Source organism: Mesoplodon mirus, assembly GCF_964341445.2.
Source record: "Mesoplodon mirus genome assembly, chromosome: 3".
In the NCBI taxonomy this organism is placed as follows: domain Eukaryota; kingdom Metazoa; phylum Chordata; class Mammalia; order Artiodactyla; family Ziphiidae; genus Mesoplodon; species Mesoplodon mirus.
In genome coordinates, this window is record NC_138978.1 from 57,868,253 (window position 1) to 57,891,608 (window position 23,356).

Below are 23,356 nucleotides of genomic sequence, written 5' to 3' on the forward strand. Positions count from 1 at the left end.
TATCTATTAACTCATTTAATTCTCACATCAACCCTGTTAGGTAGCTACTATTATTATCCTCGTTTTGCAGGTGGGGTAGACGGAGGCACAGCAAAGAGATTAAATAGCTTTCCCCAAATGGCACAGCCAATAATTGGCAGAGCTGAGATTTGAACCCAGACACTGTGGTTCCAGAGTCCAGGTTCTCAAGCACTAAGCTGTACCACCTCATGGGCCTTTTTTGAAGGACTGAGTGAGAAAACAGTTGAGAAGCACCTGGCCCAGGTGTGTAGCAGGGCCCTCATAATGGTTCTCTCCCTTCCCTTCCCCCATTCTTTCCTTCAATAAATGGCCTCACCCTTTCCAACCTAATCTCTCAATATTCCTGTTTGTAGAACTTTCTACTCCAGACTTGTCTCCCCACAAGCCCTTGAATACAGTTTGCATGTTCTCTTTGCCATTCTCCCTAGAACACCTCCACCTTATGTAGTAAGTCCTCACCTCCTGTAGTAAGTTTTATTTTCTGGTTCTTTATTTCACGCTCTGCATAGTTGTGGGACCGTATGTGAAGAAGATCCTCTGTGAAGAACTCGGAGCCCCCGCAAACTCAGCAGTTAACTGTGTTCCCCTGGAGGACTTTGGAGGCCACCACCCTGACCCCAACCTCACCTATGCAGCTGACCTGGTGGAGACTATGAAGACAGGAGAGCATGATTTTGGGGCTGCCTTTGATGGAGATGGGGTGGGTACAAGTGTTTTTAAGTGAACTCTGATGCAGGTCAGGCCTGATCCTAAAGACGGGGAAAAAGCAGACTGCTTCTACCAGGCCCTGTGGGCCTAGGATTGCCAGTCAACCTCCTTCATTGCACCTGGAGTCAGGGCTCAATTATTAGAAGACCCTCTTGAACAGAATGAGTCCTTGAAATGGAACCCATGTGTTTAATGTCTGCTAAGAGGGGCAGGGTAATTGGGGCCTGGTTATGATGTCATGACTGGTGCTTCATGAACTAGTTGGGTTCTAGGTACCTGTCCTGAGGTAGGTTTTTGCTCTAAATGAGCAGCTAGCTACTTAATCTCTGGAAAGGGTCTTGGCCTTATAATATACCCACCTGTTCATTCACATTAGCTGAAAGATGAAACTATGAGATAATTAACATTTTATTCTTTAGCTACAATTAATATTTTAAATGAACACGTACTTTTATTTACATTGGTGAGTATATGACAGACGAGGAGGGAAACTGTCTTAGGTTTGTATACTTGATATCTCAGAGATAGGAAACACTACACATATTTACTTAGTCGAAAATATATTTTGGTGGTTGCTATTATTCTTTAACATCATCTAGAATTCATTGTTTCCTAAAAATAGATTTTCCAATATCAAAATTTGGGGAAATTGAAAGAGTCCCTAGCAGACATCATTTGCAATGCATCTTTCTGTGGCAGTGCATGATGGGATTTTTTCCCTCCATACTCTCAGTTACTTGAGTACTTCCGGTATGTCAGGCACCAGGAGAGCAGTGAGGTGGCAGCATGTTCTGTTGGGTCCTGCACCACACGGAGGGCCCAAGATTTAGAAGCCTTTCCTTGAGGAAATCTGCTTTGTTCCTTGAAGGATGCCTGGTAGACCTACCAGACCCTAAAGAGCCCATATTTCCTCTCATTGTGATCTCTCCTCTCTTTTGGGAGAGAAGAGAGGTGATTAGTTCCAGAGTTTGGAAAAGGTCAGGGAGGTTACAGTCAGCTGGCCTCTGGAGGGAGAACAGAGGATTCGGCCCAGAAGGAGTTTGTGCTTGCACTTTAATTTAGAACAGTTTTAGCTCTTTGGCACGGAGGTGCCATTGGCCCAGTGGTACTGTACAGATCCATTAGGAATAAAATCCAGTGTTTAGAAGCCAGTATGAATAAATGTATCATAGTTTTAACTTTTATAAAACCTCCATGTAAGATAGTTTGGTTTCTTCAGCACTTTGATTAAAAGATCTTCCTTTGAATTCCCCTTCTCCCAAAGGATCGAAACATGATTCTGGGCAAGCATGGGTTCTTTGTGAACCCTTCAGACTCTGTGGCTGTCATTGCTGCCAACATCTTCAGCATTCCATATTTCCAGCAAACCGGGGTCCGCGGCTTTGCACGCAGCATGCCCACCAGTGGTGCCCTGGACCGGTACGTCTCTCCATTCCCTTGGCTCCCGCCAGGCCCTTCACAGTGCTGGGAACATCCTTCTTCCCTTTTCAGCTAGGGCATCTGATGCATAGTATGTGCTATGGAAGTGTTTATTTTATGAAGGAATGGATGAACTTTTTTCTGGATTGGTTGTCCCCACTCTGTGTTCCCTTAGCACCCTGCATTTCTTCCATCCTGGCCCTTATCACACGGTGTCCTGATAACCTGTTTACTTGACTATCTGCCCTGTTAGACTAGAAACTTCTACAGAGAAAAGAATATCTTATTCACTGTCCTAAACTCTTCCTGATCATGGTGTGCCTCACACACACACACACACACACATCATTTTTAAAAATGAATGATTGAATGTTAATGAATAAATGAATGGATAGCACTTTGTTGTAGTCAAGACATCATTCTAGAGACTCACTTTCCCTTTGCAGTGTACACAGAGTTTGGGTGAAAGAGCAGTTTGATGTAAGATCAGTGTTTCAGCAGAACTTTCAAAAAACATTCCTCATCCAGCCCCCATCAGATGCCCATACACACACAAGCATAGTAAATGTTCATTTATCTAAAATCTGAGTAAACGTAAAGCTAAAATAGTTAAAAACAAATGCATTCAGTTTTTGAGAAAGGCGGTACCAGTGACAGTAAACAGCCGATATCTCTGACTTGCTTATTTATTGATTGATTGTATTTCATCTCACTTGCAAAGGCTTTAGGGTAGCTTACGGGATCACATCTAAAACGTCTGAAAAATATAAGTTATAAATGAGGACCAACCAGGGAGAGTATTAACTAGACCATGTTAGGTGTCCAATAAATGTTTCCTGAATGAATAGATAAAGAACAAGTGAATGAATAAAAGGTCGAGGTCAGGGAGAAAAGCAGAATGTATGTATCTAGGCGCTTACAATCATAATTAATATTAATTGAACATTACCTTATGCTAGACACTAGATATGTTTTAGGTCATTTAATTCTCAGACCGACCCCATGAAGTAAATGCTATATTTAACTCCTCTTTACAGGTGGGAAAACAAAAGAACAAAGAAATTAACTAATTTGCCCAAGGTCACCCAGCTAGTAAATGATGGAGCATAATTTGAACCCAGAACCTTTGCTCCCAACCACTGAGCTATACAGTAGTTTTCTATTTTGTGTGTGTGTGTGTGTGTGTGTTATAGAACTAGTGCTGACTTCAGCTAACAAAGTAATGGCTAATATTCATATAGTAGTTTGTAGTTGACACAGCGCCTTCTTACTTACATTCACCATCTCAATTGATCCTCGTAGCAGTCCTTATTTTAAAGAGGAGGAAACCAAAAGAGTAGTTAGCAGTCTTGCCCGGGACCCCACAGCTACATCAGAGCTAGAATTAGAATCTGGTACTTCTGCCTTCACATCCTCCATCCAAAGTCGTGAGCTGGTGTGTGGCCACGCTCTTGTACATTAGACTGATCAGGTCCTGAAATACCTTCTGTGTAATCCAAAACAGTTTAATTCCAAGTTCTGAAAAAATTGATAATCCACATATAGCATCACAATGGAAAATACCTCATTACCCAGAAAAAAGTTCATTGTACTTTCACAGGTTTCAAAATCGTAGATCTAATTTTCCTCAAATATTAGAATTGAAATATGATATTGTGTTGCTAGTGATAAGACAAGCATTTTGGAAAGCAAATCTCACTAAAAGAGTAAATGAAATGTAGGTAACTTTTCCTGTTCAAAGGACAAGGGTTTAAGAAAACAGTCACTCAAAGGTTTCAAATAGGCTAAGGATAATATAGGGAGAGGTAAAAGATATGTTGGAGGGGACAGGGGACCATACATCAATGTGTATGCAGCTGGTGCACACGGGAGACCGCACTGGGCACTGTCCTTGGGGGGCCTTCCAGGGAAATGAAAGGAGCACTGACTGGGCAGCTGAACAGCAGGCATTGGTCATCCTGGCCGTGTGACCTCGGGCTGATCACATAACATTCTGGGTCCTGTTTCCTTCTCAGTAAAATACTGACCTCCCAGACCCAGTATTCTATGTCTCTGTGACTATAGGTGCATCAAAACATCACTCTTTTATTCACTATGGAATGGTTATAAATACTGTCTGTATCCAAAACATGTGGGTTTAAATGGCCCCCCAAACAGCCTTGCCCATTTTGCCACTGTTGCTTCTTCTAAACTGTTAAACTCAGCGACCTGAATTAATTCTTTCTTCGTCCTCTTTCCCCCCTCCGCTGACTCCACATATAATAGCACATTGTGTGCAAGCTTTCTCACTCTTAGAATTATGTGTACCTCTGAGGAATACTAAATGAGACCCTTGATACAATAATGGTTGCTGTTTTCCATCCCTCACATGGCTATGCTAGCAGTCCTGCTGTGATGTAACTTTGATTTCATGCCTTTGAAGGGTGGCTAATGCTACAAAGATCACTTTGTATGAAACCCCAACTGGCTGGAAGTTTTTTGGGAATCTGATGGATGCAAGCAAACTGTCCCTTTGTGGGGAGGAGAGCTTCGGGACCGGTAAGTGTGCAGTCCTGAGCCACCGATTTCTTTCCTGTAAATGCTACTTGCAGGGAAAGAAAGCTTAGACTGCTAAAGGCAGCACTGAAATAGCAACAGTAGCTGATGTGTCCTAAATCAAGATACAGCTTATTTATAACAACCCTGATGGAGTGTACACATTTGAAAAGCAATGAGCATGTTCTGCCAGGGAAGGCTAATTTTACTTTCAGAGGATCACATCTACTGAGGCAGGAAGTTTGATCCTTGAGTCTGTGGGGATTAAACAGAGTGATAAACACATTTTTCTTCCCTCAGTGGTCAAGGAAACCTTTATAAATGTTTTCATTTCTAGGAAGAAATCTGGTGGAGCGAGTCAGTTTCTTGTTTTTATTTAAGAGAAGGTTTCACCACAGCATTACATCTTCCTCTTTAATAGGCACACGTTTTCCATAGCAACAGGTTGTGATTTCTTACGGTTAAGTGGAGGGAGACCATTAGGGTGGAGCTAAGTTGCTAGGTGATCAAGAAGTTGACGACAAGGACCTATATGTAAATTGTGGTATGATGAAAGTGTAGAACATGGTACGCTTTGGGAGATGTCCCAAGACCCCTAGATCCCACTTTCTATGCTCTCTCTCCTCTTCTATGTCTGTCCAATATCGACCTGAATTCCCACCTCCATGACCTTTCCTGTAACCCATCCTACATCAGTCTCTTTCTTTTCTAAACATTCATTCAGGCGTGTGGCCCTTTCCCTCGTGTTGTCTCCAGCAGCCAGATTACAAGGTACTTCAGTGGCCCTATTTCCTCTACCCAATACTTTGAAGTAAAAGGACCAGTCTTCTGGGTCCTTCAGTACTATTCTTCCATCCTTTAGCAAAGAAAAGATCAAAATCTAGCATTCTATCAGCCTTGCCATTAAGCTGCAAGTCATGCTAGTTAAACAGAATAGAATGCTGATTTCTTTTCCTACAGGTCCTAGGGCAGGGTGGGTAGAATGAGCTGGTAAATTTGAGACACCCATTGACAAAATTCTAAGCAGTTTAATATCCTTGAGGGAGTGGCAGTACTTCTTGGTAATGAATTGGCTTGATGGAATTGGAGAGTATTAAGAAAGATGGATGAGTCTGGGGGGTTGAACAATGTCTACAAAAAAGGCTACATGATTTCCCAAGGTTCTAGGTCTTTGGTAAGAGGTAACAAGTCTACTGCTTAGTCCTTTCCTACCTCATAAAGTATGGATGGTACCATGTTACTCCATGGGATACTAGATGAATACCCAATGGACCTGTGAGGTGGTCTTCTCCCATGAAATCTCCTCAGTGTTATCCAGTGCAGACTTGGTGTCAATATTTCTCCCCTATGGATGAAGCTGTTTTTGAAGGCAGGCACCATGTCTAAACTTTTGGTTTCCTGACCCCATGTACCTATTTCAGTGCTGAGCCTAGCGAAAAGAGAAAAGTCTAGAACAGGTCTTTCCAGGGTGTTTGGATGTGTGGAAAGATACTAGTTCCATGAAAGAGTTCTGAGTTCAATACAGATTGGGAATCTTGGAATATACCTTTCTATCTTGGATATTCGTGATGATGTTATCATTTGAATATTCCAAAACATTCTGCTATAAGGAATCCTGTTTGTACAGTTTTACCTAAGTATAGTTAACTGCAATATCTCTTTTTTGTGGTATATCTAGTAACATATTGCCCCACAGACCCATGTGGGTAGCATTGGTCAAGGTGGGTCAGAGTCTTAGAGCCAAGTAGCCAACCAGGTGTTGACTGGCTGGGAACAGGCCTGAAGACAGGACGGCACAAGCTGCTCCTCCCTCGCATGACAGGCCTTCAGATGCCAGAGGGCAGTTCTCAGGTCCTCTCTTCTCTGGCCACCCATCCCTAGTCCTCCAGTCATCCCCCACTTCACGTTGGTTATATACCCAGCATGAGTTTCTTGATGCTTCCCTGTTCACCAATGCCCTTTGAAGAAGATCATATCTAGAACTGAGCCCAAATCCTCCAGGGTTGACCTGACAAAGAGCAGATGGGGGCTTCCCAGGTGGCGCAGTGGTTGAGAGTCCGCCTGCCGATGCAGGGGACACGGGTTCGTGCCCCGGTCCGGGAAGATCCCACATGCCGTGGAGCGGCTGGGCCCGTGAGCCATGGCCGCTGAGCCTGCGTGTCCAGAGCCTGTGCTCCGCAATGGGAGAGGCCACAACAGTGAGAGGCCCGCGTACCGCAAAAAAAAAAAAAAAGAGTAGATGGGATGACTATTTCTAGAAAACTGGACCCTGTAGTTTTCTTGATGTAACTTTCATTTATGTTAGCTTTTAGGACATTTCATAATACTGTTTAGCCCATGTAATGTAGATAATTAAACCCCCTTAAGCTTTTACTTAGGAACATTTGCCCAGAAAAGTCCCCATGTTACGTTTGTGGAACTGATTTCTTTGAACCCAAGTATTAGATTTTAAATTATTTCTTGTTAAAGCTTGTTCTTATTTGTTTACTTATTAACCCACTCATCAAATACTTAGTACCAACCATGGTTTTGTCTTCCCTTTGATATCTTTTATATCAAAAGAGAGAATTCATCATAAGAACAATCCACAAACTCATTCTCTCTCTCTCTGAAAAAAAGACAATTGTTGTGCAATATTTCTGAGATAAGCATTTAAAAAACCAGGCTGCATAGCCATGGGTCTCCACTGCTGAGTGAGTGCAGCTGAACTTACTTAACTGAACTTCTGATCTCCTTATTTATAGAGGAGTTAATTTCCACCTACTATGTCCGTTGTTCGCAGATGCTTCCAACGGTTCCTTTACAGAGCTTCTCTTAAAGGAGAAGTGATTCTACAAGCTTTGAAATATTTAAATTCTGTAGCTTAATTGAGTACAGGGTCATTTATTTGTGTATTTTTCTAGGCGAGAGCAGAGGCAATTTTCTCAGGAAAGCCTCCCTAACCTTCCAGAGTGGGTCCAATCCCCTTATTATTGGACTTCATGGCACCACATACTTCTTCCTTGCACGTATTACAGCTGTAACTTTACAATTACTTATGATTACTTGAATAACGTCTGTTGGTTCCACTAGATTGTAAGCTCCATGAGGACAGGAGTCACATCTGTCTTGTTCTCCGTCATATCCCCGGAGCCTCCTATAAATCCCAAAATGGACCAGGTGCTCAGCAAACACTTGTTGAATGAATGGGAGAACACACTCTTCACTTGGCATCCTCCATTCAGACTAACAGAATCCTGATGTTGGAAAGGAAAGAACTTTAAACGTTATCCGACATAATTTTCTGTGTGTTGCTGGAGTCATAAATAACCAGTCAGTGCTCTTCTGCTTAAACACCCACCTCTGTGGAGAATGCCCACCTCACCTCTGGCTGCAGTCTGGGACTCTTGTGGGGGACTCAGCATCATTCCCTCTCCATAGTCCAGAGCTGAGGATCCAAGGACTTTGTGAGATGAGATGACCTTTCATGAAAGAAAAGGAGAAGTTTACTGGCAAAGAGGTGCATAGGAGTCAGACTTCAGAACTGGCTCACCAAATAAAACAAACCACTAGCATTTAAAAGCACAAGCCATAATATGACTCTTACCAAGTATATGTTAGTCTGTTCATGGTGGAGAAACAGCAACTGTCTTACATGATTACTGTAGCCACCAAGGCTATGACACTTCCTCAGACATCAGCATTACAAATGCCAGGGATAAAGGTATTTTTGTTAGGGCACCAGAACTAGACAGGGTGAACCTGCTGTTTTCGGTTGATCTCATGGAGCAGTTATTTGCCCCCCTAATTGTGGATGCTGATGCATGTGTTCATGCACAAGGGTGGAGGGAAACTTGAATTCTTGGGAAATTGGGAAGGAAATAGAAAGTGAAGTCACTGAATAGAATAGAATGTCACTGCTTTTGAAACTCTTCCTTGGGAAAAGTGGGGGGTCTTGGGAAAGAGGGATAGGAAACCAGGTTGAGGATTAACTTGGTATCATGTGGAAATATGCCAGTAAATTCTGATCTGGTTGGGTCCAAAGGTTAGCAATATTTTTCCCCCATCCCATCTTGAAAAGGTCCTAGTGATGATATATTATATAGGAGTGATATCCTGAAGAAGTACAGCATTCATGCTTTGCAGGTTTCTTTTAATTTTAATTTCTTATGAAAAGTCCTTCATATTTCTTTTCATCAGCTCATTCCTCCAATGTTTATTGAGCTTCGACTGTATCCCAGATACTGAATTAGGTTCTGGGAACACAGTGTTAAGTATAACCTCTCCGTGGAGGACTCCGTGGAGGCCACATTTGGGGAAGGAAATCGGACCCCGGCCAGGCTATTACAAGTGTAATCAAAAGTGATAGAAACTGAAGTACAGTATGCTCTGGGAACTGTATAGTCAGGGCGCCTACCCTGGTTCTGTGGTGTAGGGGATTAGATGTCCTATCTACTTCTCTGCCTGCTCTGATTTGCATACCTACTGAGTACATTTTCCTGTAGGTAAAGCCCCCGCAGGAAGGTTAGAGCATCCCGTCTCTGGAAATTTCTCAGGCTGATACCCTAATTATAACTAACTCAGTTAAACTGTTACCTGCATGTCTGTCTCCCTCATCTGTACATCTGTGCTCATCTGTGAGGGCAGGGAACATACCTTATTCATCTTAGTATTTTCTCATATACTTGGAACATGGTAGGCACTGATTCAAATTTGTTGAGTATCAAATGGAGTTTGGGTTAAGACACGTTTCCTGCCTGTCAGGCGCTTACCAATTTCCTCCAAAGGAAACAAAGTTCCAGGGGCAGTCATGAAGCAGCGCAGGATGAATTGATAAATGGAAAGTTTGGGGGTTGCTGAGGAGGAGCCCCCTTGAAGGCCGGAGTGGTCTGGAAAAGGCTTCCTGAAGGGCTTATCTGCCCTTTCACAGGGAAGTCATTTGTGCAGTGGAAGCCAAAGAGGACAGCACTGTGGACAGAGCAGGTCTGCTGGACCTCCCAGCCAGTCAGTTGAGGTCTGGGCATTCTCTGGGCAAACTTGTATTGAGAGCTGACTGCATGCCAGGCACAAGCTGGGGATACAATTCTTGGTGTAGGTTGGGGTAAGAGCAGACAGGGTGTGATAGAATAGGGGTAAGGACAGAGGGTAACAAGTAAGGCATCCTAGATAAGGAGGAAGTTGAAAGTAGTTGCAGGAGATGTTAGCCAAGCTAATAGGTATATGTGGGGTGGACATTTCCAGGCATGTTTAGGAGATTGAAGGAGAGATAGAGGTGGTCAGAGAAAGAGAGGCAGAGAGACAGAGGCAGACAGATGGATGCTAGGGTTTTCAGAGAACTCTGTGGAGCTCTTTTTCTGCTGCCGTAGTCCATCCACAGGCCTTGGCCTGGCAGAGGCAGGAGTCCAGGCACTCCTGAAACGCTCGTACTGGTAAATGAAACCTAATCCCGAAACTATTGGCTCTTGGCTCCCTAAACAAAGGTTGACATTTTTCTTGGCTGAGACCAGAGTGTGCCCTGACTGAGCAGAGTTTATACATATCACAAGGTGCTGATTAAGCCAAAGTCAAGTGACAGGTGTTTGAAGATGCTGAAAGGGCAGAATCCCCATAGACTTAGTTGGTCCCTGACCTGGACTAAATATGAAAAGACCTGAGGCAAAACTCCTGTCAGCTAGGATCAGTGGTGCTTGCTGATAGTTTTCCCTTTCCTTACACTTCAGTGGGATTGGCTTTTTTTTTTTAATTAAAAAAATGATACCAGTAATTCACATTCATAACTGGAAAAAATTAGATAAGGAAGAAGAGAAAAGCACTGTAATCACACTGCCCAGAAAAAAAGAACATATTGGGTTATATTCCATTTTCTTTCCCATTATGTAGAGTTAGGAGACGTTATTTTTGAAAGCTTAATGAGGTAGTAGAAAATGTTAATTTTCCCTAAAAGTTTTTTTATTTTCCCTTATTAATAATGGTATCTTGCATTTATATTATACTTAACAATTTATAAACTATTTCCACTCTCTATCGCGGTAAAGTCTTAAAATTGTGTGAGAAAGGTGGCATTATCCCCATTTTACAGTTGAAGAAACTGAGGCTTGGAAAAGTTAAGTGACGTGTCCAAATTCAAGCAGCTGATAAGTAAGTTTCAGATTCAGGTTTTCTGACTCTTAAGCATAAAACATTTTCCATTGAACAACAACTGCCACAACTGCAAAAACAACAGTAGCTTGAGAAACACATACACACACCATTGCCTGTTTTCACTCTAACTTGTCATCATTCATTAGAACCCTAAAGACAATGAAATTTACCCAGACCTCCTGAGTATTAGTCAGAGTTACCTAGAGTTTTGATACATCCAAGGTGATTAGTGAAATTAATGAGAATTTTCAAAGAGACTGGAGATTCTGTAAATGGAATAGAATATTTATTTAGATTATCCAAGGCAGATGATTTGTTTATAATATTAGGTGTGCGATTTAGTTATCTCCAAGTAACTTGGTCAGAGTTGGGTGAGATTTTTAGATTTTATTGTCATTTCTACATAAAGGAAAAAGCCAGTTCATTACTTAGAATAGGAAAAGCACAAAGGAACACTGCCCCCTATGCTTTCAGTCTAGCCACCTCCCTTCCGCCTCTCTGCACCCCACCCCCAAGAAAAAAGAAAAGAAAAAGGAAGGAAGGACAGAAAAAAAACCAAACCTAGGGGCTCACAGATGAATAATTCCAAGCTGTACACTTCGGTCATGAATTCTCAGTATACTGGGGAAGCTGCCAGGATCTTCCTGCTCAGGGTAAACTATTGCCAAAACATATCATCATTTGCAAAAGCTGCAGTGGTTGAGAGTCCGCCTGCCGATGCAGGGGACACGGGTTTGTGCCCTGGTCCAGGAAGATCCCACGTGCCGCGGAGCGGCTAAGCCCATGAGCCATGGCCGCTGAGACTGCGCATCCAGAGCCTGTGCTCTGCAACAGGAGAGGCCACAACAGTGAGAGGACCACGTACAACAGAAAAAAAAAAAAAAAAGCTGTAGGAACCAGAGAGCTAACTTTCTGTTCCTTGAAATAGCACTAAAGACAAATAAAGGTCCATAGCAAATAAAATTAGGTTCACATTTCTTCAATTTGTTATATAAAGTGCTAAAAGTATTGCCTGATATTTCTAGTTTGCCAGCATCCAGGTTTTGAGAACTGCTGTTTCTAAAAGTAGTGTCTTACTGAAGAGGGACTCTTTTGGGGGAAAAAGTTGTATATTTTTATGAACCAAAAAGAGAAAGAGAAGATGTTGGAATAGATTATTAATTGATTAATTCATTTATGAACTCCTTCACAATTAGTTATTTAATATATTCCATGTGCTATGCTAGCCACCAGACTAAATTACAAGGATATAAGAGATGCCGCCAAGACATACATGGATAGTGGGGTAAAAGGCTCATAAATAGATGGCTGAGGCTCAAGGAGTATGGCGCCACACCACATGTTTTGAACAGTTGCTATACAAGAAGAACAAGTAGCTCATCACTGTCCAGGGAAGCTGGGAGCTAGTCTCAGATAGGAGAGGATATTTGAGCTGGGTCAAAAAGGATGAAGAGAGGAAGGAAACAAACTTACCTCATGCCTCATCGCCAGCATTGTGCTAGATACTCTCACAGTTTTAAGGAGAATAAGACCCAGTGGGAAGTCAAGAAGGACAGAGAGGTACATAAAAAAATTCAAGGCACGATAACATGCAAAACATTATTAGAGGGATTGTATCGAGTCCTATTTAGAAATCAGAAAGTAAAGCTCAATATCGTCTGCTCTTTTTAGAATAAGGAAGTCAAAGGCAAAAAAATGAGAGTTCTGTTCCCCATCAGGCTCTTGGGAAAGGGTCTCCATGCATATAAGCACATCCAAAGGAGCCAATTTGTTTTTTGTTTGTTTGTTTGCGGTACGCGGGCCTCTCACTGCTGTGGCTTCTCCCGTTGTGGAGCACAGGCTCCGGATGCGCAGGCTCAGCGGCCATGGCTCACGGGCCCAGCCGCTCCACGGCATGTGGGATCTTCCTGGACTGGGGCACGAACCCGTGTCCCCTGCATCGGCAGGCGGACTCTTAACAACTGCGCCACCAGGGAAGCCCTGTTATTTTTGATAAAGAGTTTACCAAGGACTTTAGCAGGAGACAGATGTGCCATAGTTTATTTAACGAAACCCCTTTTGGTTTAAGAAAGATATCCTAGAATTGGAGCTCCTGGATCCACAAGTAGGTCCATTTTTTTTTTTTAAGTAGATCCATTTTTAAGCCTTTCATACTTTTTGCCAAATTGCTCTCTGGAAGGATTGTACCCCTCCCAGCAGCAGCATGTTGGAATCCCATTTCCCTTATACCTCCCCTGATGCTAGGTGTTCTCATTTTTAAATCTATGGCCATTTGTCAAACAAGCAGCAGTTTCTTATTGTGGTTTTAACTTTAATTTGTCTTCTTAAAAATAATACAGCTTTTAATTATGTAAATTGAGGACCTATATTTATTCTTCGATGAATTGCCTATTTATATCCTTGGCCTGTTTTTCTATCGAGATTTTACTTTTTTCTTATGAATATATAAGAACTTTTTCTATATTGAGTGTTTTAAATATCTACTTTATATTGCAAATGTGTAGGTTTTTTTTTTTTTTAGTTTACCAATGGCCTTTTAATTTTATCTATAGTAGTTTTGCTGATAGAAATGCTAATTTTTAAGTAGAAAAATACAGATATTTTTCTTTATGAATTCTGAATTTATATGTATTTTCCATCTCTAAGATTTAAAAAAATTATATATATCTTCTAATATTTAAAGGTTTTCAGTTTTTATAGTTGAATGTATAATTCATCTGGAATTCTTTTTGTATGGTGTTTTATAGGGAAAAAACTGATTTTTTCCCAACTGTTTAGCTATTTAGACAAATACTACTTAAAAAGTAATCCATTCTTTCCTATAGCCTTAAAGTGACACCTTTATCATTTATTCAAGTCTCATATGTGTTTGGGTCTCTTTCTGGGTGCTCTCTTTTGTTCCGTTAAGCTACCAGACTATTTTAGTTATTAAAAATTCACAGTGGTCATGTTCTTTTGTTTTTTCCACTCACATTCATACTTCATAATTGATACATCAAGTTCCACCAAATTATTCTGCTGACATTTTCATTGGCATTTGCCTTAAATTTCTAAATTACTTTGGGAAGCATCACCTTCTTTTCAATAGTATGTGGCTTTATTCAATATGCGGTTTCTTCCATGTATTCAAGTTCCTCAGTAAAGTTTTATGACTTTTTCGGTTGGGTCATATACTGTTGAGGAGTTTATTCCCAAGTATTTTGGAGAAATCACGTTTCTCACAGCCGCATGCTGTCCCCCTGACCAGGTTCTGACCACATCCGTGAGAAAGATGGACTCTGGGCTGTCCTTGCTTGGCTCTCCATCCTAGCCACCCGCAAACAGAGTGTGGAGGACATCCTCAAAGATCACTGGCAAAAGTATGGCCGGAATTTCTTCACCAGGTAAGCCACAGCCTGGCTGGGTACAGAGGTAGCATGGGGAAGTGGACAGAGAGAATTCTCATGCATACAAATTCTTTCCTGTCTTAAGTGATAATAAAACCTCAGTCCCTTCAGCCTCTATCAATTGGGGATTTTTAATGTAATTCAGTCAGGGTCGAGATGAAGTCAACTTTTATGTTAGCCGTAAAGAACGAGGCTTAAAATTTTTAGTTAACATATTCAAAAGAATGAATGTTTTGTCAGCCTTTTAAATGTACCTATCAGGTGGACATGATAATAACATTGGATTTGGACTCAGAAGAATGGATTCGAATTTTATTTCTGCCCCCTAGTAGACTGGGAAGTCATTTAACCTCTTTCTGTACTCAGTTTTCTCATTTGTAGAAATGGAAATAACAGTCTAGCTATTGAGTGGATTAAATGAAATATGAGTCTGAAAGTGTTCTATAAGCTCTGGGACACTGAAAGTATGGAAACTTTTTCTGAAATTATGGAAACAATTATGCTTAGTCTAAATCAACTTTTCTGACTCATTAAAATAGGTCCCCAAAGGCTGTGTAGTTATCAATACTTCATTCATTGATTCAATATATATTGACTGTGTACCTACTTTCTGCCAAGCACTGGGGATTCATCAGTGGACAAAATACTTAGACTAGTTAGTAAGTCTTCTTTACCATACATACTTCTATTTTTAAGAAGCATTAACATTTTTTTCCAGTTGTACTTTTCACTGATTTCAATTTGCCTTTCCCCCAGTAAGTGTAAAAATCTAATAATTTTTTTCTTGAACCTCACTGTTCTAATTATGGAAAATAAATATGAGGAAAAGCATATTAAATAAATTATTTATGTAAGAAATACAAAGGTATTATTTCTCTGAGCCTCAGTTGCCTTCTCTATAAAATAGGTGAGTTAGACTAGAGAATTTTAAAAATATGTCACAGATTTAATTGTCCATGATCTTTGGATAGTCAGGAAAAGAATTCAGCCTTCAGGAACTTGGTCTCCTTAATCAGAATCCTTTTTTTGTCTTTGGACAAGTATATTGCTATCTTTCTCCCTCAGGTTATTCTTTTGTGGAAGGTATAAGTAGTATCTGCCACATGGTACCACACAGTAGCCCTGGTAACCAATGCAAGAATCTCTACTTTCTAAGAACCAGAAAAATCTGGTAATTTAGAACAGCAGTCATGAACTCTCTAGAGCCTAAAGGATCATGAAGGCAGGACCATATCTGTTTTTGTAATCCATGGTATTACCAAATATGCTTTGAATAGATAAATGAATGAGTTAACAAATGAAAAGCAACCAGAATGGAATACGGTTAGGAGGGTTTGTTCAGAGAGGGTCACTCTTGAATCAGTTAGGAGTTTCCATCTAAAAACTATCTTAACATGTTTTTATTAACTTCAAATAACTGCTAAGCAAGTATTACAAAGTCCTCAGAACCTGAATTTATGGTTAGTTAAGACTCCGTTATACCCTCCATTTATTTAACAAAAGTGCTTTTTGCATGCATTGTTTCACATCAGCTTCGAAAACAGTTATTGATAAGGCAACTGAGATTCTAAGACATGAAGCAGCTTTCCCATAGTTGCACAGTTAGTAACCAATAAAGGCTGGGTTCATAGCTCGTTCTGTCTGATTCCAAAGCCCAGATTCTTTCCATTATACCCCTCTGTGCCTAGGATTTATAGAACATTTCCCTCAAACACCCAAAGGTCACAGATGTAAAGCACAAACACCTGGTTGTAATTTTTTGCTGTTTATCATTTTAACTGGGGGAAAGAGCTGACTTCAGGATTAAGGGAACTGCTGTCCTTGATTCATAGAATCCTGGAGCCAGAATAGTTGGCCTTAATTCCCTGTTATTTCTCATGTCTCAGAGGTGTCTGCTTGCACATATCATATTTGTTTCACTATTGCAAATAAACACAGACTCTGCTATCTTGAGCCTCTAAAAAAGAACTCTCTCAAGAGGGTGTGTGCCACTAGGACAAGAAAAGCCACCTGTAAGAGTCTTTAACCTCATAAGGAAGAAGTCAAGAACAATTCTTGGAGGAAAAGTAACAGTCATAGAATTTCATTTGTGATGTACTTTTTTTTTTTCTTGGCCCTTTTGCAGCCACACCAGGCCACCTCTGTCAGGGTGAATGCTGTGGACCGGAATCCACTCTCACTGAGAGGAGGAAGGCATTTCAGGTGTAAAGAGTTAGGGCTTTAAAAAAAAAAAAAAAAAAAAAAAAGAGTTAAGGCTTGGCTCCTTCATTTGGTCAGTGAAGAATTGGCCTGACTTGAGGAAGCTCCTGTGGAGACTGGAACTCTCCTTATCCAAAATCTTAGCAGCCTCCGGCAGGTCCCAGACTGGGAGCCTTCCCAGCATTTATCCCAAAGAAGCTCCAGCAGTTTGGAAGAGCAGTACCTGAGTCACGTGTGCCTTTATGCAGATAACATTGCTTTTGTTTCTACATCCTCAGGATGTGGTGATTAAATGTTAGATAACATCTCTCAAAAGCCTTTGAAGCTTCTAAGAGCTTTATTCTGTAGAAGAGCCAAGATGGGAGTTTTCTGCTTATTCAGAAGCTCCTAACCCTTTCCTGAAACCTTCCAAACCCTTCTTTTCATCCCTCGTCTGCTCTATCCCCAGAGAATGACACGCTCATATTTTTGCCAGCTTCTTCTGAAGTTAGATGGTTTGGGGGAGGGCCAAACAAATGCTGTAGAAAGTGGTGATATAAGTTGGTGTGATCTGAAGTCAGCCCGCAGGCCTCAACTTTGTGATTTCTTCCAGGTATGATTACGAGGAGGTGGAAGCCGAGGGCGCAAACAAAATGATGAAGGACTTGGAGGCCCTGATCTCTGATCACTCCTTCGTGGGGAAACAGTTCCCAGTGGGAGATAAAGTTTACACTGTGGTGAAAATTGATAACTTTGAATACAGTGATCCGGTGGATGGAAGTGTTTCAAGAAATCAGGTAGGAACAGACGTATGTGCAATGTGGGAGAGAAGCCTCGGAGCTTCATCTCTGAAATCTCAAGAGAGAAAAGACAAAGACTTCTCGGTCATTTGTCCTTTGCTGCCCTGTTTTCTCAAGTGGCTTTCTGCTGAGTCACACATGATTTGCACAGGTACTTGTAGGGAAAATGGTTTTTGCCCTGATTGTATGCACACTCCTATGCCCTCGTTCTGGGATTCTTAGTCTAGACTCCAGAAAGACTTTTACGTTCTCCAGAATTCTATGCAAGAGGTCACGTTGAATGTGTGCACAGAAAAGAGCCCTAGAATCTTAAAAAGATGGAGAACTGCTGCCTTAGACCTCAACCTCCTTCTTCTCTCTCAAGAGCTTGTAGCAGAACGCCGGCGTGGCATGAGAGTAGCCTCTTCATAGACATTTCTGTGGTATGTTCTGATTTCTAAAAAAGAAGAAAAAAATAGACAAGCCATTTGCAGACTTAGAAACATTCACTGTTATTACCTATAGCACGTGACTTGCAGCTGACCCTAACACAGCAGCGTGTAGGAGGACATCACAGTTGAGACCCTGGACCGTGTCTGGATATGTACAGAACGGTTAGCGTTTCCCTCACTGGGCTCCAGGCACCCAGGGTGCAGGCTGGGTCAGCCCTTCTCCAGGCTTCTCACTAACACCCGGGCCCAGCCTCCTCTCTCCTCTGGTTCTGTTGTTGTTGTTACAGAATGGACTCATAACTTAGAAACAGAGATAATAAAGAGGGAGGTAAGATTATGCTGTAGCTGTCCAGTTAGCTTTTTTTCTGATCCAGACCCAGATTTTTGGCTGGGTCCTTCTCAAGGCATCCAGCAGGCTTTGAAGGAGTTGGGTTGCAGGACTTATTTAAAGTCTCTCTCTGGAGAGCAGGTAGTGGACGAGTGGATGGAGCATGCCTGGAGGCTCCCTTTGTCAAAATTCTGGCCCCGTGGCTTTTCTTCCTTATGCTTTTTCACCATCTGTGAGAACTTTGGGTCTAGTATGGATGATCGTAAATGATGTCTGAGATAATTAGAAAAAGAGAGGCCTGGGGTGGAGGAGAGGGTGGCTGTAGGAAAGGGGAGGGTGGGGCCCGGGGCTGGGGGGGGCGGCGCAGGGCAGAGCAGAAGATTTTGTGGTGAGGCTTCAGAGAGAACAGACCCTTAGGCAAAGTAAACCCCGACTCTGCGCCCCATCCGGCATGTACCAGGAGAGAGGGGGGATGCTGAGGTATGCATGGGAGGGGCGTTGGCATGAGCACAGCCCTGTGCTCAGAGGAAGAAGTCAGCAGCTCCACGTTTTATAATCAGAAAGTCTGAAGCATTTAGATGGAAGACCAGGGAGGAGGGAAAATCTTCTGAAGTAGATATAGCATCTGCAATCAAGTGAAAAAAATTTAGAGGCTTCAAGTTGAAAGTCGTGGGAGAAGGAGGCTAACCCTGGTATGTGTCTAGAAAGCAGGAAATGGTAAACGGGTATTAACTGTATCCTCCCCATGTTGACTAAGTGGGAATGTACTCTGTGTATTTCATCTGCTGTCTTCAGTGCTGAGTGGCATGATTAAACCCTGGATTGGATCTGGTGACAAATAGTAGATGAGAGGTAGTATCTTTCCTTTTGGTAGGCTATCAGCTTTATGCAAAGTTCTTTTTATGGAAGAACTGACAGACTCATCAAGACTGAAGGGTCTTCAGATAACTGTCTTGCTCAGCCTTCTTACCTCAAGAGTCCCCAGCCTTTACTCCCTGAATCAAGATTATTGAGGACAAGAGATGCGGCCAGAGAGGGAAGGGGGAGGGCAGGAGATAGAGGGGCGGGGCTTGGCATTGCACCCACATGGGCCCTGCTTTGAGTCATCAGGCATTGGTGGAGACCGACCGCTGGATCTGGCTCAATAGGTCGGAATAGCTGGCCTCTGCCATTTGGGGCACATGGCCCCCTGTTCTATTTTGAGGCTCTCCATCAGTGTTTTGCAAAGAGTTCTTCCTCTGTTTCACCTGAAACCTCCTCTGCTCTGGTTTCAGCCCATTCTGTCCGTGTTTCCCTCCTGATCTGGAAATCGGATTTCCGTATCTAGCAGCTTATTTATTTATTAACTTATTTATTAGGCTTCAAACTGGAATGGTTAGTCCATAAATCACAGGGAAGCGGGATGGAGAGGGCAGGGCTTGTGTCAGCCAGCCTCCCCAGGATCCTGTTTCCCGCCCGACCCTGGGGATGTTTCTCCCCCATGAGCCCAACCCCCATTGGCTGGATGCAGTGACAGGCTGACCGAGGGCAGACTCACGGGGCTCAACTGTGGCCGTTTCTCAAGGATCTAATCCTCCGATTGATCAAGTACGGATCTCCAAATAGACCCCTCATAATTTGTCAGCCTTCAGTCTTTCTTCCAGCATGTGAGGAAAAAAGAAACTCTGTTACCTTTCCCAGGGCTTGCGGCTCATTTTTGCCGATGGTTCTCGCATCATCTTTCGACTGAGTGGCACCGGGAGTGCAGGCGCCACCATTCGACTGTACATCGACAGCTATGAGAAGGACATCGCCAAGATCTACCAGGACCCCCAGGTAATGCCCAGGCCCTGTGCCCCGGCTAGTTCTTTCTGTTGGAGGGAAGGGTAGTGGCTCCATTGCGCCTGTCATCACAACCCGTTTCTCAAATGATCAGACAGGTGGGCTCACTTTCCTCCACGTCTCCTTCGGTGCATCAGAAAACAATAACAGCTAACAATTATCTGAGCATTTTCTATTCACCAAGCTCTGTTCTAAACCCATTACCCAAATGGATATACTCATTTCATTCTCAAATCTGATATTCTTATCTATTAATACTCCTTCTACAGATAAGGAAACTGGAGCCTCAGAAAGGTTAAATAATAGTTAATAGGTTCACACGCCTGGTTAAGTGGCAGATTCAAGAGAACTAATCCTTAAAATCAGCCCCTGATCTGGTGTTCTGGTCTGTCACTGATTATTTGCCACTTTGCTTGGTCTCATCACCTGCCCTGGCAGAACATACACTGGCTCTAGATTTGGTCAGGGCTAGGGGGTAGGCAGGAAGAGACTGTTTCATGGCCCAGAAAGAAAGGTCTTTATGGGAGAGTCTTCAGACTTGCAACCTGTGTTTTGGGGTCCCAGCCCCACCCAGAGTGTCTCCAGAAGTATGTTAGAGTGAGGAGGGGCCCTAGGAGCCAGAGGTGGAACAGAGAACTTGGAGGACAGCCACCCAAATGGGGAAGCAGGGACGCACAGGGGAGAGTTTCCCCACGTGTGTTCCTTGTTTTGGGAACTGCTCCCCAACCAGAGCTCCAGAGCCAAAAACAGTTTAGGAAGTGCTGGGGTACGTTAGCCCCGTCTTAGCAGCTCACAACACACACCTCACCTTAAAGCTCGGAGCAGACTTGCAGTACGTATGCCTGTTTAAATAATGTTCACCATGTCTATTCTCCCACAAAGCCTTTTTCCTTCTAACACCTAATTAGAATCCTGTGAAACTCGTTTGGAAACCCCTGGCATAGTGATTTTGATCTCTAACCCATTTTGGAGTTAGATCTTGTTTTAAATTCAGTTCCTTAATAACTGTGTGTCCCTGCGTAAGTCTTTTCAATGTTCTGAGCTTTGGTTTCTTTGTCTGTAAAATGGCAGAATGCTACTTACCTCACAGAGTTGTTATAGGGATTTAAGGAGATGATGAAGGCAAAATTCTGAACACTGTGCCTGACATATGGAATTAGCTTTTGAGGAAAAGTGGCTCTTACAATTGTTTTTATTACAAAAAGAGAGAAATGAGAGGATCCTTCACTTTTACAGTTTTTCCAGTGACCAGGCATTAGCTCCAGTTATTGCCAGATTGCTGTGGTGTTGAGGCATCCCTAAAACTAAAATCAAAGGCGATGGTGTCTACATTGTAGATCCACAGAATAATAGAGCAAGAGCAAAAGAGGAAGGAAGTTGTGTTTCGCTGTCTTAATACCTGACACATGGTAAATACAAAGAATGAGTGAGAGTTAAGTTTCGTCTGAACCATAGTCCTCAGGAAGTGGGAGGGCCCTGAAGGATGCAAGGTGCCCACATGCCCAGGTGTACCACCATTCTATCTGGGGACGTGCCTTTCCCTACTCTAGAGCTGCTGGGCCTCAGCACTTCTTTGGGACTGTTGGAGCCCCAAGGGGATTGGCAAGTGGTATGTCAGTGTGTGCAGTGGTTCTCCAACTTTCTTCCAGGTGTAATGAGTTGGTAGAGATTTAGATGAGGGAAAGCAACAGTGGTCAATAGAAAATGTACTACTCTTGGCTCTGCCCTTGAATCACTTGGTCAAATCACTTCACTTCTTTGAGTATCAGTTTCCTCATCTATAAGATGGGCAGTTCAACTAGATACATAGTTTTCTTTTTTTCATATTAAAATATTTATTTATTTAAGCAACAGCAGAATTCTTTTTTTCCCTTAAGTGAGAGGTAGATGGGAGGGTGGTGTATTTTGAAAAGACTTCTTTGGGTAGAGTGTGGGAAACAAATAGGAGGATGCAGAAGCGGATGTTGAAGCACAGTTGTTCCAGGTAAGAGGGAGGACTTGGTTTAGTGAGAGCTGTGGCACTGGGATGGAGAGAACTGGGTGACAGTGGTAGAAGATAAGTCACTTAGGCTGCTGGTGGCTTGGACAACAGGAATGTGAGGGAGGAAGGTGTCAAGAATGACTCCTAATCATTCATTTGCTCTATGTAATAGATCATTGACTAAAATAGGGAATGCTGGAACTAGGTTTTTTTGTGAAGAAAGAACATGTCTTTGTTTTTAGACTTACAGAGTTGGAGGAGCCTTTGGGTTATTGGAGTAGGCAATCAGACATGGGTCTGGAGCTCGAGGCCTACTCAGGGCTGGAGCTATGGATCCGTGTCTAGAGAAAGTGATGGCAAAGGTTTTTCTCTTTGTGTCTCCCTCAGGTCATGTTGGCCCCCCTTATTTCTATTGCCCTGAAGTTGTCTCAACTCCAGGAGAGGACGGGACGCACTGCACCCACTGTTATCACCTAAGAAGACAGGCCAGATGCGGTACATCCCTCCACCCCAGGCCTTCCGAGTCATCTGATTGAAGAGCATGAACAGAAACAAAGTGTATTCACCCAGGCTTTTTAGGATTCGGTTTTTCCACTAACCAGTCATTGACAAATGGTACAATTCCAAGGCATTGCCAATAGACAGGCCCATAGGAGCCATGCGGGAAAGAGAAAAAAAAGGACCCAGGGGCTTATACTACTGTCAGTTCCTTTTCGTGTCCTCGTGCACCACTGGTGTGTGGGTGTTTGTCTCCTTAGCACCAGGTCCTGTTTACATTACCATGGAAGATGGAGGTTGAGCATCAGCTCATGAGGCTAATTTCCATCCTTAGGATCCACCCGTGAAATGACAGTGCAAGTTCCTTTCTCCTTTGTGAGCCTTTCCCTGCCCCCCCATTTACTGTTTACATATAATCCAGCAAAATGCAGTTTCTGGTGCCTTCTCTCCAATCAGTTCTTTCCTCAGAGTGAGATGTGCTTGTCTACAGAGTTCTGGCTTGTTCTGCAGCGTAGTCCCATTCACACAAATATTTTGGGATATTAAAGCAAAATAAGCTACCATTTCTATATGTCTTTTTTCTTTCTTACAAAACGCTCTTTTGATTTCAGAAAGAAACCAGATTTTTTTAGAGGGGGTGGGTGGTATTGTATTTTGTTTGGATGTCCTAGCTAGAAAAAAAATGTTCTCTGTGTTTGGTTTAAAATTAGACTCAAGAACTATAATTTCAAATCTTAGCAGGGTCAGCTGAACCCTGGCTCCTTCTGAGGTGGATAAATTAAGCTCGACATGGTTAACTTGGAACAAGGAAAAGGAAGATAGTTTTCAGGAGATCTTAAATAGCAAAGCACTGTCTTGTGCCTTGTGGTGCTGAGATGCCACCCTGCCTGTTGAGGGGACAGAAACAGAACTCTCGGAATCTGAGAGCAGGATTTCTGGCATTTGGCTGGAAATCTTGAGCCCGTTGGCATCTTATTCATCTTAGACTATATTCAGCCCACGAGCGTAACTTAGTAGTTAAAACATAGTCTTGGGAGCCAACAGACCTGAGTTTGAATACCACATGAGACCTTGAGTGATCTTGGAATGTCATTCTCCTTATCTTTAAAATGGGCTTGAAAAATAGTTCT

At 42.6% G+C, this 23,356-nt stretch overlaps 1 protein-coding gene across 1 annotated transcript in view; it reads left to right on the plus strand.

Annotated features, from left to right (window-relative positions):
* Positions 1–22,793, plus strand: part of PGM1 (phosphoglucomutase 1) — a 56,712-nt gene extending 33,919 nt beyond the window's left edge. The window contains exons 5-11 of the mRNA XM_082614904.1: positions 531–721; positions 1,994–2,148; positions 4,571–4,686; positions 14,051–14,186; positions 16,981–17,164; positions 19,607–19,741; positions 22,116–22,793. Coding sequence (XP_082471030.1) covers positions 531–721; positions 1,994–2,148; positions 4,571–4,686; positions 14,051–14,186; positions 16,981–17,164; positions 19,607–19,741; positions 22,116–22,205 — 1,007 coding nt within the window. The 3' untranslated portion in view covers positions 22,206–22,793. The remainder of the gene's footprint in view (positions 1–530; positions 722–1,993; positions 2,149–4,570; positions 4,687–14,050; positions 14,187–16,980; positions 17,165–19,606; positions 19,742–22,115) is intronic.
* Positions 22,794–23,356: the final 563 nt, after the last annotated feature.